We start from the raw sequence: 20182 nt of genomic DNA, 5'->3' as shown, positions 1-20182 counted from the left end.
GTAACCAAGCAGTGGGTGTTAAGGAGGGCTTTGATGAAAGGTATCTCAGTAACAGAGGAGATTTGGTGATCTTGCCCCGTTTTCCCGCTTATTTCCTCCTCCACTGTGCTGGTCCAGCTCTGGATGGGTACCTACTATAAGCTAGATCGATGAGATGAACTGGATTTGAAACAAGTGAAAAGCCTTGTAACAGAGTTTTGTTTGCAAAGATGATGAGTATAGAGTAGCAGGGTAATTCAGCAAGCTGGTTTTGCTGAGCTGTGTGGAGGAGAAAGACTGGTCTCACCTGGTCAAAGAATTTGCAAGGATTTACTTCAGCCCACGGACAGAAGTGTCAGGATTTAACAGTCTAATATTAGTTTTACTTGAAAGTACATAGCAGCCTTGATCTTGTTTGTTTTGTTATGCGAATTGGAAAGTAATTCCACTCGATTGCATGTATTGAGAATCTTAGTTTTTGCTTTTGGCAAGATTGATATCTCATCGTTACGGTAAGCGTTATGGTCCTTCCTCCTCCTAATGTAATTTGTGAAAATCCAGTCCTACTTAGGCTGCTTCTGAGCAGCTGTCCTAAATAGGATTATTGAACTGTTGACATTTATCTGAGCATTTTGGTTTTATAATTCATAATAGCCAACTGCTCTGGCTTATGCTTTTGGGGATGCTGAACTTGTCTTGGCTCTTTGCACAGTGGTAAATTTATGGAAATTCATAAATATTTCCTAGTCTGGGAGTGTCATTTGGACACTTAAATCTTGAAGTCCCTTTGCCTGCTACTTCGAATTTCAGGAGTTGTTCTTAGAAGTAAAAAGGACGAGTTCACTTAATGTGTGACCCCTAGAGTGTTTTTTAATGTGAGGCATGGGAAAATAGGTCTAGTTGAAAGCATCTGTGAAGCAATACTGAGAGAAGTAAAAGCCTGAGAAGAGGTGAAAGTGTTCTGTTGCTCTGCTTGAAGTGAATTTAGATGCATCTGAAGGACCACTGTGGCTGGCAACTTGGTATGCAATACTGAGGCTGACTTTTAGTGTGTGTTAGATATGAATTATGAAGTGATCTGAGTCCATATTCAGTGTACATCTCTTAATAGCATAAAATTATTCAAAGTTGAGTTGTTTCCTAGCATTAAATGCCTAGCATATTTATGATTCTCTTGCCTTTCTAGCAAAGGTGGTAACTTTCACATGTAGCAGTTTACTTGCATTTTCAGGAGGCAGCTGCTTTTTTATTGCCTTAAAATATGTAGCTTGTCTCCCAGCAGTCTTGCATTTGCCGGCATCCAAAACTAGAACTGTGCGTGTTTAATGGATTTAGTTTGGGATTCAGGCTAACATTCTTGGGCAAAAAAAAAAAGCTTGCCATGTAGCATTGTGTTCCATGATCTCATGGGGAGAAATTGCTCACAGGTTTAGGTGCGGCTGACTTTGGTTTGGGCTAAATAAACTGTCTGTTTTTTACTTCTAGTTTTGGTAAACAGCGTGGTGGGGTTTTCTTTCCTGAAGCTTGACAACCAACCTTCCTCTTGCAGTTCCACTTTTACTTTAAAAAATCATCTTTCTTACCACAGCCTTTATCTTCCATACATCCTTTCCCTAAAAGCAGCACTGCAGAGACGATGTATTCCACACCAGGTTAGTTCATTAAATGTGATAACAAATTACAGCTACTTGAAAGCTCTTGCTGGTGTCTTCGATTTTACAGAGACAAGCTAGTCTGTGTTAAGTAAGTGCCAAAACCCCCCATCTCCCTTTTATAAGAGGTCGTTATATGTGTCTCACCTGTGAATGTGTCATCCCCATATGTCCTCCCCTTTATGTGGGGAGAACAGATGTTTCTGCCTACCAAAAGAAGCTTCAGACACTTGCTGCAGGAGATGGTCACCAGGCTGTCAAAAACAATCTTTATGGGCAGGCTGGTCTTTCACAAGGAGATGGGTTTACAGAGCATGAAATTAACATTTTTGCACACAAGCAAATAATTGCTTACAACGGAGACTGTAGTAGCAGATTTGAAGCTTGAATGATCATTAGTAAGGTCAGATGGAGCACGTGGTGATATCCACCTCCTGAGCAAAGTCATTCCGAACTTTTTAGCTGTTTGTTTATGTTGAAAGTTTTTAAGGTGTTGTAATGTTCATGCCTTGAGCTTGTCACTTTTAATTAAAGCTTGTAAGAGACTGTGTTGCTCAACCTGTATATGTGGTATGGATCCTTCAAAATAATTCTTAAATGGAAAACTATTTTTTAACTTGTAGAAAAAGGAGGGAGCCCCCATGCCTGTTATCTTAGTCTTGAATTATTATTTAGTAGTGCTTTAGTAATGGCAGGGTTTTTAAGAGACTTTGCACGAAGTGTTTGTGAAACAGGCTGTTGTAATGAATGAACGGGATCTCTGTGAAAGCTTTCTGTGGTCAGGAGATGGCTCTAAAGGGCCAATAGGTCTCGGGCAGTGTTGGCTGTCCTAGCTGCTCTGGTTTATGCTCTTACTCATCAGGTTAGGGCTTTTTCTTGAGCATTGATGAAAAACTGTTTCTGAAGAATGGATATTGGCAAAATTAATCATATTGATTCTTCCCTTATGACACAGATCAAGTCTTGAACTTCAGTCTTCTATGGTAATAAGATCAGTTCATCATCACTAATTGCATCTCTTCGTTCCCTGTTTCCTCAGCCTACTTACTCCCTCAAGGTGACTTCCCCACTCAACAGATACACATATCTGACAGAACATTTAAAAACCACTGAGCCTGAAGTAGATGAACCTTTTGTAAAAGAAATTCTATTCCCTTGCAATTAACCACATCACGGAATTTAATAAGTCTGACTAATGTCAAATATAAGTGTCCAGTCAAACTTTTCCTCTCTGCGTACCACAGTTGTAAACGGTGCTGAAGGCTTGGAGCACTCTATCTTCAAAACTTCTGTATTTCTTCAGGGGGGGGAAGCAACCAACATCACAAAGGCTGTTCTGAACACCTTTTCAAAATGCTGCATGTTACACCCATGGTCTTCTCATTGCTTTTCTGTAGGACAGCATTCTTCAGAAGCAGTGAGACTTCTTGCTTTGTTCAGATTGTGCTGAGCAGCCCTAACAGTAACACCTTTCAGCAGTTATCCTTGTCTGTACTGGAAGCCAGTGCCCGTGGCTCTCAGAAGGAACATCCAAGCATCACCTGAATACTCCCTATAACAACTGTCCACTTGTCCTGGGAACACTCAAAGTCTAGGGATACTCACTCCCTGCTCCCATTAAAAGAAGACTTAAAAATAATTCAAGTGCTTCTATAGAAGACTGAACAGAGATTCACCTTCAGAATTCCTCCTAACAGGTGAAATGGAGCTCAGTGTTTCTGCGCACTTTGTGTAAGCTGAGCAATAGCACTGTTGTACCAGCAGCTTTTGCCACAAAAACTTGTTACGCCGTAAATTTTTGGACGACACAAGAGAGATCATGCGTATAATGAATTACTCAGATGCTCTGTAACGAGACCTGCTAATAGGCTAACCTCTTTGAAACAGTATTAGCAGCATGAACTTCTTTTTTCCTATGTAGTAATACTTGGTAGAGCAAACACCTAAGAAACTGAGAGGAGTTTATATTGGGCATTCTCTGCTGTATCTTATGCACAAATGTGTGTGTTAGTTCTTTATTGATTTTTTTTTTTCTTTTTCAATGCTTAAACATTATTCTTTCAATAAGAAGTAAGACTTACAAAAATGCTGGATATAACATGTTTGAGTCAAATTGGGTACTTTATTCTGGTATGACAAGCTGCAAAATCTCTTGTTGCAGAGAATGTCCTGCTATACAGCAATTTTCTGAGTCCCATGGAGCTTCATTATAGCGAGGTCAGACTATGCGCCGTAGAGAAGAGAATTTATATTTTATCATAGGGCTAACTGCTGTGTTCTTGTAATAACCCTGAAGGACAGTAAATGCTCCAAATAATTCAGTTTCTTTGGAATATAGTTCTATTGTGCTGTAGGAACTAGAGTAGATCTAGGAAAATAGAAAATATTGTGGTGTATTTTAATGTGATTCCTACTGGATGCTTGTAAGGCTGTTCAGCTGCCATAGCCCTTGCTTTTTTTAAGCTTCCAGAAAGTGGACAGTGAGGATTTCTGGAATTCAGTGTTTTCAATGTACTCTGGAGGGAGAGACCTCCCTAAAGACCACTGTGATAAAAACAGACTCCTCAAAGTCTAATTGCCTCTTGGTCCAAGATGGAACATATTAATTTCTCATGTAGTTGAGAAGCCTCTTCCATAATTTCATGTGTTGTGCTTTTAATTTCATGTTTTCCTATTTTCTTTTTTGCAGCAGAGTGGAAATGTGTGAGGACTGTTTGTAATACCTGCCCTTCCCTTCTGCCCAGTCATCTCTACCCTAGTTAGTACCCATTATTTTGCATTTTTCTGTGTATGATGCTTCTGTAAGTATCTGAGGATGAAACTTGCTTTTTTCAAACAGTAGGACACAGATTCGTACAGCCTGTGATCTGTCAGCACCCAGAACTGATGATAAAACAGCTGCTGAACAGCTGCATAAGAAGTCACTCAAATCTTGCATTTGCACAGTTAGTGCTGCCTTTTCTCACTCTTTGAATTTTATCCCAAATTTTTTGATGCGTTGTTCTGATGCCAGGACCACTTTTGAATTTTAATCCTGTTCTCCACTTAGCTGGCAACATCAGCAGATTTAACAAGCATCCTTCTCATTGCAGTATTGAAATCGATAGATAATTTTAAAGGGACTGGAAAGATTCTGGCAAAGACCATTTTGACACATGACCTGAATGTTTGTGTCAAAACATGCAAGTTTTGATTCGATTTGAGTGAATTCCAATTTGGATATTAGCAATAACAAGACTCGGTGTACTCAGGTTTGCGTTACTGAGTGGAGCGATGCATCTCCTGTCTCTCCTGTCTGCCCACCTGTTACCTGTTGCAGAAAGAAGCTGCTTATTTCTTAGCTTTTAATCCTGACGCTGCTGTAGTTAGTAGCAGTTTGTCACTCTTAAGGTGACACCTAAAAGTGATTTGTCACCTTTTTGGCATGTACAATGTTTTTGGTATCTGCATCCCCAGCTCTGCTTTTCCTCAGTTCCCAAGAAATGTTTGTCATCTTTCAGTTACTGGGAATCTCATCCATCTTCCACAGGCACTCAAAGATAATGGTCCAGATAATGTTTGTTGGAGCATTACCAGCCATCTCCCTTTTTTATACCAGTTAAACTGCGGCTTTACACCAGGAGTTACACTAGGGTTTCCCAAGGACCCAGTGCCCATCCAGGTAGATTCTGTTTCATGAAAGGCGCAAATTATCATAGGTCTTTCATCTTTCAGATAGGGGCAAATGCTGTAATTTTTTTTTGTAAACTGAACAAAGTCGAATTTGTAGTCACGTGTTTGCCAGGTCCACCTCTGTGCAGCATCCAGTCGAGCTATAGTCTTGGATTGGTTGTCCTGAGTACTGTGAATTTCACTTCTGTAGCATTTCTGTGATGGAATGTTTGTTGTGGTGTGTCTTTAATGAGATTTCTGCTAGTATGATATACGGTGAGATTTTCTGCTAGTATTAAAAATATTTGGAAGTTGTGTTTGTCTGAGCAGTCCTTGATTGGCTTAACATTCTTATAATCTGCGAGACAGTTTATAGCTCAAGTACAGGGAGTGTGTGGAAATGATGGAATTAATAGGTTTTTGTATCCTGCATTTTTATTAAATGTTAATGTGCATTAGTTAGGTGTTTCTGCTTATGCAGTGTAATCTTTAAGTCTAACTGGTAAGTCAGACTTCAGAAACGGTGCTCCAAAGTATGTCTTTATAGGAAACCGCTACAGCTTGTTCACACTTCTTTCTGTGAATGTAAGACTTGTGTTTAAGACAGCTTCAGATTGCCCTAAATGCTGTGGAAAACAGTGCACATTTCTACAGATTTCATCCTCATAGCTTCTGCCAGGAGTGGCGGTCAAAAACCAGCTCCTGAACACACAATAAAATACAACGTGTGTTGGTTCCTTGTGAGAGCTCACCTAGTTTTAAGTTTCCAGAAAACACGTAAACCAGAAAGAGAGAGGGTGGGAGGAGTGGGAAGTCTTTCATCTCATTTGGAATGGCAGTTCAGAGATGACTTCTGTCTACATCTCCATACTTCACCTGTTTGCTGTCAAAGCGCCTCTGGCTGCCGTACCTCAGGCAGAATGAGTGACGGGTTGTGTCTCCCATCTCGACCGGAGGGTGACCCAGGGAGTGATGTCTTGTTTGGGAATTCTATATACAATGTGTCACTGTGTGTTAAAGCAAAGTCAAAGACAGGTGCTTATTGCTTGAGGGGGAAAATGAGGAAGTTTCTGTTGCAGCTGAATGCCTGCAGGAGCTCATTCCACGGTTTTGAGCAGATCCCCGAGACTTGCTACTATGTGGGAAATGGAGCATTTCTGTAGATGGGAAGGGCTGTAAATGTTTTAGTGAACCGAGAAGATGAGAAAGCTGTTGTGCGCAAATGAAAGCAATGAGTCCTGTTCTGAAGTCTAAAACTAGGCCAGCTGAGTTCTTAACAGCTGAAAGAGAAGTCTGAGGTTGAAACCGCTGTGCTGTCACAAGGCGTGCTAAAGCCCCGGGAGGAGCTCACCGCTTGGCGCTCTGCGCTGACTTTGGGAAGGTGCTGTGTGTTTGAAGGCCTGGATTGAGTTAGTCAAACAGTAAGTTTGGAACAGCAAACACTGCAAGACTGTAATGTTGTTTCTAAAGGTAAGTGAAGAACAAAGTATAAGGTGTTTGGGAGAGATAAATGACTGAGCTCGATGTTGTATCGCTGTCCTCAGCTGATGTCTTTAGACCTTAATTGGCTGATGAACCAGGGCTTTTTGCTAGACAAAATTTTGTTTGGGGTAAGGGATTTTCCGCAATTGAGGTCGAATAAAACGTGTTGACTGAAGGAATTTAAAGAGGGGAGGAAGAAGTTTCAGTTCAAGCAAGTACTGTTATCGCACTTGATACAAAAAGCTTTCTGCATTGGAAGGCACAGAGTCAGCTCAGGCAGTAGTCTGTCGTGTCCACCAAGGAGCTGCACGCCTGGTGTCCTGCAAGGAACAGATTCTTTAACAGCTTTACAAGCAGCTAGCAGGTGTCCCTGGGTGTCCTGCAGAAAAGGCTCTGCTTTGTGTCTGTGTGCACTGACTCTTCAGCTGGTTGTTGTGGTTTTGTTAGTGAGGGGGGGCCTAAGGTGGCAGCTTCTGTAGGAAACTGCTAGAAGTCGCTCCCCTTTGTTCAGTGGACTCGGCCGGGCCTAGAGCAGACCCGCTGCTGGCCAGGGCTGAGCCGATTGGTAGCAGAATGTCCCGTGATAACGCCTCTGCGATAACGTATTTAAGAAGGGGAAAACAGGGGGGGGAAAAAAAAAGGAAGAGAAGATATGAAGAAGCTGAGCGGGAGCAGAGGCGCAGAGGGGGAGGCGCAGGCCTCATGGGCCTTGCAGGCCTCACCCTCTGGCCTCTCGCCAGGCAGCTGACTGGGCCCGACTTGGCCCAGCCCGGCTGCAAGAAGTGGAGAGGAGATGAGCTGGATGATGTGAAGAGATTCTGAGAGGCGTCTGCCAGCCTGTTGTGAAGAACTTTTCTTGTGAGAGAAACAACTGCAGACGCCAAGGTCAGTGAAGAAGGAGGGGGAGGAGTAATGTGGCTCCTGGCCAAGATTCCCCTGCAGCCTGTGGTGACGACCGTGGTGGAGCAGGTTGTCCCCCTGCAGTCCGTGGAGGTCCACGGAGGAGCAGAGATCCACTTGGAGCCCGTGAAGGACCCCATACCGGGGGAGGTGGATGCCTGAAGGCGGCTGTGGCCCGTGGAGGGCCCGCTGGGACAGCTGTTCTGGAGAGACTGCACTCCGTGGAAGAAATGACCCACACCGGAGCAGTTTCATGAAGGTCTGTGGCCCGTGGGAGGGACCCCAAAACGGAGCAGGGGAGGAATGCGAGGAGTTCTTCCCCCGACCGTGAAGCAGCGGCGTAAAACAACATATGATGAACTGATTGCAACCCCCATTCCCTCTTCCCCCCTGTGCCGCTCGGGAGGGGAAGGTAGTAGAGATAATGTTAAGCTCAGGAAGCGGGAGGGGTGGGGAGAGGTTATCTTGTTCTCTGTCTCATTACTGCTGCTTTTAGTAATAAATGAATAGTTTTTCCCAAGTCGAGTCTGTTTTGCCCGTGACGGTAACTTTAAGGATTTCTCCCTGTCCTTATCTCAAACCTTGAGCCGTTTTTTCCTAGATTATCTCTCCCTGTTCTCTCGGAGGGTGGGGGAAGTGAGAGAGAGACTGCGTAGTCTGGTCCCGATCGGGGCTGAACTACGACACTGGTTCTGGTCCAGCCATGGTTTAATTAGCTGCCACGGAGTAAGGACTGGTCCAGGAGTGCCTGCAGTATCTGTGGCTCTGCTTTCCGAAGGAAGCAGGCCGGTTTATTTCCGTACCCCGACGTGTGGCTTTCTCAAAGAAAAGCACAAATCTGAACATGTGTATTTCAGTATTACTGGTGTGTCAGGTGGGATGGCCAAATGGTAGCATCGTGCAGGAAACTTTTAGGTCTGGTTCGAACCTGTTGCTTGAATCTGAGTCACAACATAGCTGTGAAGATGTGCTTGGCTTTTTTGTCTTTGAAAGCACCGAATCACTCCACACGATGTGCAGCCATTTAGTGCTGCGTTGCCTTTTGATAGTTCCTGAAATGTTGAAGGTATGAATTATGTTAACGTAGCTTTTAAATTTTTGATGGACTGAAATAGCTTCAAAAATTAACCTTTTGGAAACACTTGGGTAGATCAAATGGCATTCTTTTACCAGCTTTCTTTACCTGGTAGTATGCTTTCTCCTGTTCCAGTAAATGAAGAGCTTTGACTGACTAAGGTTATGCTCAGGTTCCTGACCCGGGATGAATGTCTCCAGCTGATGTTGGAGATATTTTTATTTTTCATTAGATCATCTGAAAGTCTCAGCTGTTTTCATGCTAGTATGAAGGATGGAGGCTGTTTGCGCTGCGTGGGTGTTTTATCGATGTGTTGTTCAACACATGCTAATAGATCTCCAACAAACCAAAAAATATTTTTATTTCTTCATAGTGCAGTGAGACTTGATATCGATGCATTTATGAAAGAGTTACCTACACGTAGCATGGACGGTCCTGTGATCATTAAAACCTGGACTTCTTGCTGTAGTGAGAGGGAGGATTCCTCCTGGTTTCTGCCAGACCTGTCTTCTCTCAACATTTCTTGCCTTCCGAAACCTCTCGGGTACTTTAGATTTTGGAAGACTGAAGACAAGCTGGCTATAGATGCTTCTTATTTCCGCTTTGCTGCGGCACAGATCATGACAACTAGGTTGTACCCAAAGTGTATGGTCTTGAGCTTTTCACTCAGTCCACCTAATAAATAAAGGAATGGTTTCCATTTGCTCTGTCTTCTGCTGGTTTTCTTCTGAATTGTTTTGTCATCTTCAGGATCTTGTTGTGGGATATAAATGCAAGATATACTTTCTGAGGTGCTGGGATAAATTAAGAGACCAGAGATGGAACAGATTCCCCCTTTTAACACTGACTCTGAAGTTCATAGCTCCTTGGGTCTGATCATAGCTCCTTGGTTTAAAAAAAAAATAAAAAATCAACAAAACAAATGTTTGAACAGAGTTTGAGATCTGTACAGCATTATGATTAGTGTATGCACTTCAGCAAATCTTTTTTTATTTTTCCTCATGTATAGAAAACTCTTGGCTTACGTCTCCATCCACCCTTCTTTTATTCTGACTGGAGCCAGGCACACTAAATAGTGATTAAACAAAAGATTAAAATTCCATTTTTGTGCATTTGGTGTTTGAACGCTGATCAATTGCTTTGGCGGCGTGTTAAGTAACACCATAGCAGACAACAGAAGGGGCTTATTTACAGCAATCTGTCTAAATCCATTCTCAATGTATTGCTTAATTTGCCTTTTCACTTTAATTCCATTTCAGTTTTTAAAAAATGAAGAATGGAAACAGGCAGGAGATTAGTTTAAGATATTGCTGGAGAAGTAATCGCTCCTTAGTGGTAAACAACTTCCAGCTCTTAAGGAAAAGAAAATGTGTTTGAGCTGAAACAGAACGTATGGGCTGCTGTAGGAGCTCATGGGTAGCACTCAATGGCCTGAGCGCTTATAGAGCCTGACTGGGTGATTATAGTGAACCCTTCATGCTTTGAAATCTCCTTTTTGCATTGCTGTTACAGCTGACCTGTTTTATGGGGACGGAGATCCAGATCCATAATGCCCGTTTTCCCTAACTGTGCAGCATCGATACCCGCAGTGTTCAAACAACGCAGGTGAGGGAGGATGTGCTGGTGAGGCCCGGACAAAAATGCTATGCCTCCTGCTCTGCAGTGAGAATTACTGAGAAATTAGCATAAAAGTCAAAATTGGCTTGAAATACAGAATTACAGGTAAGACATAGCTCCCCACAAATGAGGTACTTGTTTAATAGTTAAAGCAAAAGTCAGTCCTAGGAAACTCAAATGTGGTTTGCAGATTGCTGAGCTATCACAGTCTAGAGCGTCTGTTGAAGGGGTATCATCAAGTTATGAAATTTGCATAATTGAGGCAAATCTCATGTAGCATCCCTGAATGAAACCACTAAAAAAAGCAACATTCTGGTCCCTGTGTGTCTGAATTTCTAGAGCTCACACATCTTGTACAAAGAGGAAAAAAAAGAAAGGGGAGGGGGGGTGGAAGGAGCTTCCAAAATAACACCGATGTCAGCAACCTGCCCATTTTCACAGTGAGGGAAGCTTTGAGCGCGTGTATGCAGATCTTCCCTCTGCCCATGATGGCACGCTGCCCACGACTTTACACACTGCTCTGTTAGTAGTGATGACATGAGCATAAAAATTGCAGCTGGGGGGAGGAAGGCAATGTTTTTGTCGTTCATGCTGACTTTTTTTTGGTGTTCTGCTAAAATTAAGTTGGTCTTGACATTGTGATTCTTAGGAAGAAAGGCAATGGTAATCAGCCTGCTGCAGCTACACCTTCCCTTCGGGGCTACGCAGATCGTGAGTGCTAGCAAGGTCACTGAAGCAAAGACAGTGATATTTATTTTCTAGCACTGAAATTCACTTCAAAATTAATGTTCAGACATTGTTGACAGAACTTGCCGGCGACTCTCTGCAGACTTTTCAGATACAGTTTTTTAATAGCGACCTGCAAAACCATCTTAAGTAAGTGTTATATGTTTGCTTGCAAGGGATGCAGTTGGAAATATTCTAACCCCTTAACATTTACCCAAGTTGAATTAAATTTAATGGAGCATTTCTGAATTGGAATGACTAAGGTAAGTTCTCTGCCTAAGACCAAAAAAGCACCAGAACGCAGCGTGTCTGTCACGACCATCTGCAGCTCTGTCTAGCCTTCAAGATTTTAAAAGCCACTTAGAGAGATATGTCAAGCCAATGGAGATTAATTTTGTGTTATCTTGTGTGAATCGCGTTTGGCTTTGGTTGTTCAGGGCAGTAACATCGTGAGCTCTGCAGGCACAGGAACAGATAATGAGTCGCCCTACACAGTCCTGACTTGACTTTGACGATCCTTGTAAGTAACCAAGACTGAGAGCTGAGGAACAGGCTCTGTTCAGGACTTGAGGATCAATAACTTGTATTCTGTGTGCCTCCAAAGACCAACACTACCATTTGAAAAAGTCTGAGTAACTGATGCGTGTACTCCATAGTTTCCCCTCTTGCTTAATTTAAAGTTTACAAATTACTGAACTCTTTCTCTTGACATTTGTGGTCTTGACAGGGTTTAGCTTAGCCCAGCTTAAAGACATTCTCCTGCGTAAATTTATTTGGGACTGAGAGAAGTAATACATCTATCTGCTAGACTTCCTGCTGTTCACCTGTCTGATTTGGGCTCTATATGTAATACAGTGCAGTCTCTGTGATTTCTTTTTTTCCTTTTTTTTTTAACAGCACTGGAGGATGGTGTGCTACTGCCTGCTTTCACCCTGTGTCGCAGTGATTAAGTTGCTTGTGTCAGGTTGTTGCTTGCTCTGAGGGTATTTAAATGCTCATTGCTGACCCCTGTGAAGAATAGCTTGAAGCCTTACAGAAAATTTACTTCCCCGTTCACATTATTGTGCATTGAGCACACAAACACCAAGGCAACTCCAGCCCAGAGCCTGGGCGTGCTCCCTCTGATCAGGGATGGCTGGAACTGCTTTTTGATGGCTTTTAGGTTGCTGCTCGGCCTGATGAGTGTTGGCTGCTTTGGTGGTACGGCTTTGTAATGGTGTGAGACGCCCTTCCTGAACCAGCCGATAGGTGTGGCTTCCCTCCAGAGGACGCTGGAGACATTGGTGTGAATCCTTTGGGGTGTACTTTGAACTTGTCTCCCATCTCCTGAGAGCTCTTATGGAGGGCAGCTCAAGATCCATCCTCTTAGCGTTATTTCAAAAGGAGAACGATCCACGCAGGCTCGTGCAGCTGTGAACAGATATCTTCTACGGGACATTTCTAGGCTAGAGTTGAGAGGGAAGGGAGGCACCTCTGCAATTCTGGTTTATGTTGCCTGAGTCCCAAGGAGTTGTGGGATTTAAAACACTTTTACCAGTGCCCTGATAGACAGCTCAATCTCTTTTTGCTGGTGGATCTTTCTTACTCTCTCTCTCTCCAGTGTGCCTGACTTCCCCTGGGCACTGCACAGGGTCTTGGCATAGGGTGCTGGGTTGCCACGTGCAGGGTGGGTGTTATGAGGCTCGGAGTTGCATGGTATGTTTCTCCTTTTAGATCTAGTCCCTAGACACCCTTACAGTGCTCTTCTCTTCGGTGGTGAGTGGGATTTCTAGAGTTACTGCTGGTAAGGGGTTTACGGGTGTTGAATTGCAGCAAATGGCAGAAGGAATAGTGGTGTTAAAAAACAATTCTGCTGGTGTGCTCATGTGGTCCAGAGTACTATAAACAAGAGACAAAAGGAACTTGAAATATGGACATTTCAGACTTGCTAGTTGTTCCTGTGCCCAGTGTGACACTGGTGCACAAGCCTAGTGCTGAGAAAGTTGGCAAAGCTCCACTGGCGAGGAGGTGCTTTGGGTTGCGAGAGCTTTCCAGGACTTTTCCTGGCAGGGGAGTATCCTGGAGAGGAAACTGGCCAGTGAGCAGGCCTGGCAAAGCAAGGATCTTGCAAAACAGAGGCAAAAATTTCACAGAACAGTAGTGTGCTCTGGGAGTTATTTATTGGGGGTGATCACAGGGTGGCATCTTGTCTGAAAAATTAGAAACCACAGTGGTGGGCCAGACAAGTGGGCATGCTGGACTGTTGCCGTAGCGCGGGATGACTGCTTCATGGTGCTGAAAATTTGATCTGTTTTACAGCAAAAATAACCAAGCTGCTGATTCTACTGCTTATCTGTCACATAGCTGTCATCCAGACCTGCTCATGTTAGCTGGCATGAGGTAGTGAAAGTCAGACAGAGTTTGCGTAAGTTATTCGTGTGAGCGTTTGGTGGGACAGAGCCGTGGGTCGGTGCTGGAGTTGGGTTTGCCTGCCCCTCGCCCACCCCGTGCCCTGGCTCATTGCACCCCGGGGAAGTGTCTCAAACCACCTCTGCTCACCCCTGCTATACAAAAACAGCAGCAACCTCCTGCGGCGGACCAAACATTAAGTTTCTGGCTGGTGTTGGCATTATACCCTGTTTGAAAGAAATCATGTACACCATCTAAACACAGCTCTACTGGGATTTTTCTTAAAATGATCACTTTTCTTCTAGGTGTAACTGTCCTTTCCTGCTACACAGCCCTTTCTGGCAGTTGTCTGGTTTTCACCACTGTTATTCACATCCCATAGTGTGCTCCTGCTCTTCCCGTGCCACCCTGAGAGTTCCTTTCCCTCCATATTGCAGCATCATAAGTATGTTATTTTTTTTTTTTTGAGAGACTATCCTTGTTAGCTCCAGGTAGCACAAGTGGAAGTTCCTTAATACTTGTTCCCATCGGGAACTAGCTGTGTGCCTGACTTCTTGTCCGTCCTGACTGCCCATCAGCTCTTCTCCAGTGAAAATAAAATTAAATTGCAGGGAGCAGGAAGGAGAATGCTCAGAGTGTTAGTGAATTGAAATGTGTAGCTGAGTGTCTGGTTTCATGGATGAAACTTGACTTCTGCCAGTTGTGTTACCATCTGTAAAATGTCAAGAAGCTGAGTATAAATCTTCTTATGATCTGTGATTGAAAGGATCTAGATTAATTTAAAATCTATTATGTGGGCAGGCAGGGAAAAAGTTCTAATAGTTCCCAGGCCAGTTTTTAATCAGATTGAACTCTATTGCCTTTAGACCACTGGTTTATTAATTACCCTTTGTCATGGTAATACAACCAGCAGGACTGAAGGTTTTCATGCAGTTCCTTTGCTAAGGGTTACCACCCATGACAGAGCAGAGCATGTACCTGTGTTCAGCCCCTCTAGTTCACTTTGACATCTTAGCTGGAACCTGTCTTCACTGCTGGTTTTGTAAGCTCATACCCAGGGCTCCATTCCTGCTGACTGTTGTAGAAGAGGGGCGATGCAGTGGGGGTAATCCGCAAAACCTTTCCAGCGAGCTTCCTCAGAGCACCTCTGTCAGATGCGGTGAGGTGAACTGCATCAGGCTGAAGTCTAGTGCCTTGGAATAACAAGTAAAATGTCCAAACATCCTATTTTCCCAAGACAAATCTAGGCGTGAAAATGAAGTTTGTAATTTAACTAGTCAGGCGAATGACGCCTGTGTCCCAGATGCCAAAGACGCCTGATAATCCTGCAAGGTTACTATGCCAACCGTTGCTTTCTGGTGGTTGTTTGGTTTGATTGACCCATTAGTGAGACTTTAAACCTCTTGCTCTCCAAGGAGGGAAGCTTTTTTTTTCTTTCTAGGAAGTTCTAGCCTGTGGATTTCTCTCTGCAGGTCATGAGGAATTAAAAGTGAAAAACCTTGTGTTACCTCTTTGTGTAACTACTTCTGCAGTAACGATGCTACAAATGACTTGCATTTATACTCTACCAGTGTATTCCAACATAATTGAAAACTCATTCTCAGAGAAGATGTTATCATCTTGACCCTAAAGTCTACTTAAATGTAGATAGATATGTATATACATATGTCCCTTGGATTTTGGGGGATGTCAGTGTTTGAGACATATCATGGTTTTCTTTCCACACACCATCATCTCTTTGATCCTGAATTCACCCCATCTTTCATTTGATAACTTGTTCCCAAAGCACCCATTGCTTTTGAATTTCAGGAACAACATCATGAAGAGAGGAGCTCTAATTAGGTTCAGTGCAGACTCATGCCTTTTGTAAAATTTGCTTTTGAATTGAGCAGCAAGAGTCTTAATAAATGACCTTCTAAATCTTATTTTGATTTTGTTCAGGTGTAGTAGCGTGCTCATTAATAATCATCCTGCAATAGGTCTCCCATTACAGCTTTATTGTTAATTAAATAGGATGTAAAATGTATTGGATGTTTTAAAAATGAAAATGGGAGTTTTTAATAGATTTCCTGATTAAGAATACTGGTCTGCATACATGATGGTGCTCTGGAAAAAAAATACCACTTAGCAGCTATAGATAAAGTGCTCTTCTGAGGCAAACAAAACTTACTTCCTCCCTCACTGCTTTCAGGGCAAAAACTACTTGCTTGGGATGATCTTGCCTTAAGGAAGGTGTTTAATCTCCTCTTACAGGAAAGGCAGAGTATTAAGGAAAGGCTTCACACGCTGTGTATTTAATTTATCCAATCTTTTGTTTAAAAGGCATCATATGTGAGGCAAAAGAAAGACCCTTACTTTGGTGATGGACAAAGGACAAAGGACTGGCATAACAGAGAAGCTATAAGGAAAGACTCTGAGCGTGTAGGTATGTAAGATTACTATTAAAATGTTTTAATACAGATTGCAGAGTGCAGAACAGCATGTTCAACTTCAGAGTCAAGATGACATGATGCAACAGTTATTGTATGTTAATCCCAGTTGAAGCCTTTTCCCCGAACTCCACAGTAACCATTTTGAGGTGAAAATGTTTGTAACAGCTTGGTATTTTTAGGATAGGTGCAGTATTGATTTTTAAAAAGCTTAGCAGAAAATTTATGCCTGTACCTCTCCCAAAAATGGGAGATCCAGAAAGGAAGAAGAGGGTTAAGAAAAATGTTCTAGATTACAACATTTGTGCAAGTTTTATTCCATAGTTCTGGGTTTTGTCTTGCGTCACATAAAAGGGCCCATTTTGAATGTCACAGCTTTACACCGGTGTGTCTGCAAGGGCTCTACCTCCTCTGTGCAGGAACTCCGGTTGTTAAATATACGTACCCATCTGTGCTGAAAAAAGCAACAATGATGAGGTGTTCAAACCAGATGTATTCTTCCTGCACTGAAACAAAAAACATTCTATAGATCCTCCATAGCCTTGATGTAGCACCTTCATCTGTTTCTGATGTTGGAAGGAGAAGACTTTTAACTTCTACAATTTGCACAGCTGAGGCGTTTGTAGCAAAACTGCTTATCAAATAAAATTTTTTGGTTGACCCAGTGCTAAATATGACATAGAGCACAAAAATAATGAAGGAATTTTCAAAAGGCTGTAAGATGGCTGCTCTCCTTTTGATATATGGATTAGTTTCTGGCCAGTTAAGCACCAATTAGTAGTAATGATGCATGTTTACTTTCTGTCTGTAGGAAATGGAGAACAGGGAAAACCTTACCCAATGACTGATGCAGAGCGAGTGGACCAGGCATACAGGGAAAATGGCTTTAATATCTTTGTGAGTGATAAAATTTCTCTGAATCGTTCCCTTCCAGACATCAGACATCCAAAGTGAGTATATAGTTTGCGTTTCTATGAGTGAAAGTTTACAAGCCCTGAATTACCACAACTGCAGGAGCGTGCTTTTTTTTATTATGGATTTTTGTACCTTTGTTCATCAAATACTGTCCTTTCACAGCTGGGTCCTGTTGTCTCCTTAATAAAGGCCAGTGTATAGTAATTGCAGTGGGAAATAGAGGAGACTAAATCAGGGCAAAAAAAAAATCCCCTTTTGATTCCAGAAGACTTTAAATTACCAAAAATTTGCAACCCTGCTCAGAAGAGATGTTGGACTTAACCCAGAGGTGACTGCTTCCTTCACCTCTTGTAATATGACAGTTCAGTTCCTGAGCCCACTGACATAGCCAACAACTTTTAGCAACCACTAAGGTGGAGCTGTTTCTTTCTGTAGTGGAAACTGATCTAAATATCTGACTCAGCTGGCAAATATCCTAAGTGTAGTCAGGCGATGACTTTGTCACTAAACGCTCTGAACAGTTCTTATGTTGGCCACTAACTGGAAGTGATCATGAAGTGCTCAGGAGCAGAACAAAATTTGAGTAGCTCCACTCAACTATGTATGAAGAGTTTTATCAGAAATCAACATTTTCCTCATTAAAACCTCATCAGGATTTACAAGTAGAAACTAGTTCCAATTGAATGCTGGCTTTTGAGTTAATTTGGTTTTGGACATTTTCCTTTAGAATGGTGACAAACTGAATTTTGTGCAAGCCAGAAGGAGTTTTTAATTAGCAAAAGTGCTTCAGTTACAGCTTAACCCTAGTTTATACAATTCTTAATCTGAAAACATTGTTAGACATTTGAATGAAAGCTGTTTTGTGAAAGGCATTCTTATCACAGTTTGAAGAATCTGAATTAAACATCTACTTTATTCATTAAATATAATTTTTAGAAGTTAGGTTTTATAATTTGTTAGCTGCACATTTGAGAGATTACCTCTTCAGCTGTCACAGCAAACTAATCAAATACACTGGCCTGACACCCGTTCTCAATATATCCTCATAAACCAGAATAGTGAGTATAGCTCCATAAATATTTTAGATGTGCGGCTGAAATGTTTAAGCATAGAGATAAATCAGATAACTGAAGATGCTTGTTGATCAGCCCATACTCAAGTTCTAGGAAATAGAGTTTGAGTTTACTAACCTAAATTATACTTGGCCTCCATTTACAGGGGCTGTCATGGGCTCTGCGAATTTAAACTTCAGACAATGCCAGCATCTCCTCACCTGAGGATTTAGTGTATTACCTCACATTCCCCATTGTTTCCCAGAGTTGCTGACTCCTCATTGCTAATACTGCTATTTAATTTTTTTTAAAATGTGAAACTTCTTCATTCCAGTCCCCAGTTAAAATTAATAAGTGAAGTGTCTGGGTCACCAACAACTTAAGCTGTGATTAATGATGCCGCTGCAGCTGGTTTGCTTGTTGCTTGACACATCCTTTCCCCCAATGTAGTGAGTTTTAATTTGGAGGTTTCATAGAGAGCATAACCAGTGTGTATATAATGGATGCTGGGATTAGCTGAGCAGGGAGTGGGGTTACGTATAATGGAGATTTGCAGTAAAGGAATTCATGACTGAAAAGGTCTGTTGTACATTTCCTGTGCCTATTAAAAAAGATATACTTGAAATGTTATATCTTTATTTACAGAATAGTGTGTTGCCCCTGCTTTCTGTTAATCGTCGGAATCAAGGGGCTAGGGGAGGGCGTGTCCTGGAGCTGCCTGGTGCACACATACAGCCGTTTGTTTCAGCAGTCATGTCTTCCCCTCATAATGTTTTCTTTAAATGCTTCTGGGTTTTTTAATATTAAATACTAATTTTGCTGGTCTTGTAAAGCAATTGTAGATATGGTAGCTGGAGAGAAACAATTTCTCTCCGTGCTTCATGGTTAAACTTAATAGCTAAAGTTTGCCAGTTGTTAAAGTTAGTCAGAAAATGAGAATTCCAGTTTAAGAAGAGTTAGGAGAGATCTAGGGGCTCTTGTTTCATATTGGAACAGAATTATAGCTAGTAGCTATCTCGGAAGAAGGTTAAGATTGCAATGCCAAGGGCTGGATGAAAGCAGTCCATGCAGCTTTATTTTGCATCCTGCATCTGTGCATTGCAGCCGTAGCCTGCAAGCTCTTGGCAGCACCCCAAGACAATTCATTAGACCCAGAATAAGCTAGTGTCCTTTCACACAGGCATCACAGTCACTTCCTGTAATCACAGATTTATTGAGCTTGTGTAACATAGGTGCATCCTTCTCCCTTCCCTGGGAAAGGTACCAGGAAAAAGCTGCCGCTGCCAGAGCCGTTTTGGTTCCCATCTGCCCTTCCGGGGAACAGGGAGGGAATGAGCTGCCTGCATGCACTGTGTTGTGCACGTAGTGCAAACCTAGCCAAGCGCCTGGCAGGAGGGAATCTGCGCATCAGCTCTGGTTCAGGCTGTCAAGAGGTCCCACGCTGTGGCAGGGCAGAGGCGGTGGAGCATGGCCTCCCTCCCCTGCTCGGGGAAAGAGGGCAGCCCGCCCTGAGGGCAGTATTTTTAATATGTTCTAAAAATCTCTATTCATGTGGCCACTTCTGTCTGTTTTGCACTGGGCACGTGGAGTTCTGGGAATTAAATAGATTTTTGTCTCCTAGTGATCAGCTGCTGGGTATTTTCTAACTACAGTTGTTCATTTTATGACTTTAGATTGTACCTGTTTAACAAGGTTCAGGCTCCACTGTTAGGGTCACACCTGCAAGAAAATAAACACTGCACCTTGAAAACACACCCTCTAGGCAAGGGACCGTCATTCCTATTTCAAAATCAAGAAGATTAATGCTATGGGAAAATACCCCCCGATTCAAGGGGTCCATATGGGGAGTCTACAGAGCTGACTCGCCAGCCTTATCCAAGTTCTGCAGTGATTTGTGTTCAAAGCCCAGCTCCCTCACTTCTGTCTGCAGAACCGATCCCAGGTATCAAACTAATCCTGCTGAAAAATGGGGAAGACAAGACTGGTTGTTTAGGAAAAGTATGATTTGAATCATTTGCCCAGCATGACGAAGCCTTTGGTAGACATTGGAGGTTAATCTGTTACTGAAGAAGGTGCATTTGTTAATGGAGCAGTTCTTACCATGCAATTATCCTGTCTCTTCCATCTGTTGTTCACAAAATCTTGAACTTCTGGGGCTGTTTAAGGAAGGTGCTGTCCCACAAAGTCCTTACTTCCTGCACATTTCATTTAAAAATTTTGAATTACGGTTATATATGTGATTGGGGTGATTTGCTTCTCTGAAAACTGGGAATAAGCAAGGTAAACCAATGTCCCGATACTGCAAGTTACATGATG

At 42.5% G+C, this 20182-nt stretch overlaps 1 protein-coding gene across 1 annotated transcript in view; it reads left to right on the top strand.

The window, feature by feature from the left end:
• GALNT10 (polypeptide N-acetylgalactosaminyltransferase 10) overlaps positions 1-20182 on the top strand; it is an 82035-nt gene that overhangs the window by 21384 nt on the left and 40469 nt on the right. Inside the window, exons 2-3 of the mRNA XM_086759053.1 lie at positions 15793-15895; positions 16711-16849. Of these exons, the coding sequence (XP_086615179.1) occupies positions 15793-15895; positions 16711-16849 (242 nt within the window). The remainder of the gene's footprint in view (positions 1-15792; positions 15896-16710; positions 16850-20182) is intronic.

The sequence above is a fragment of the Chlamydotis macqueenii genome, chromosome 14, assembly GCF_036417535.1.
Source record: "Chlamydotis macqueenii isolate bChlMac1 chromosome 14, bChlMac1.mat, whole genome shotgun sequence".
In the NCBI taxonomy this organism is placed as follows: Eukaryota; Metazoa; Chordata; class Aves; order Otidiformes; family Otididae; genus Chlamydotis; species Chlamydotis macqueenii.
The sequence above is the reverse complement of the archived record's forward strand: the minus strand, read 5'-3'. Positions and strand labels throughout refer to the sequence as shown.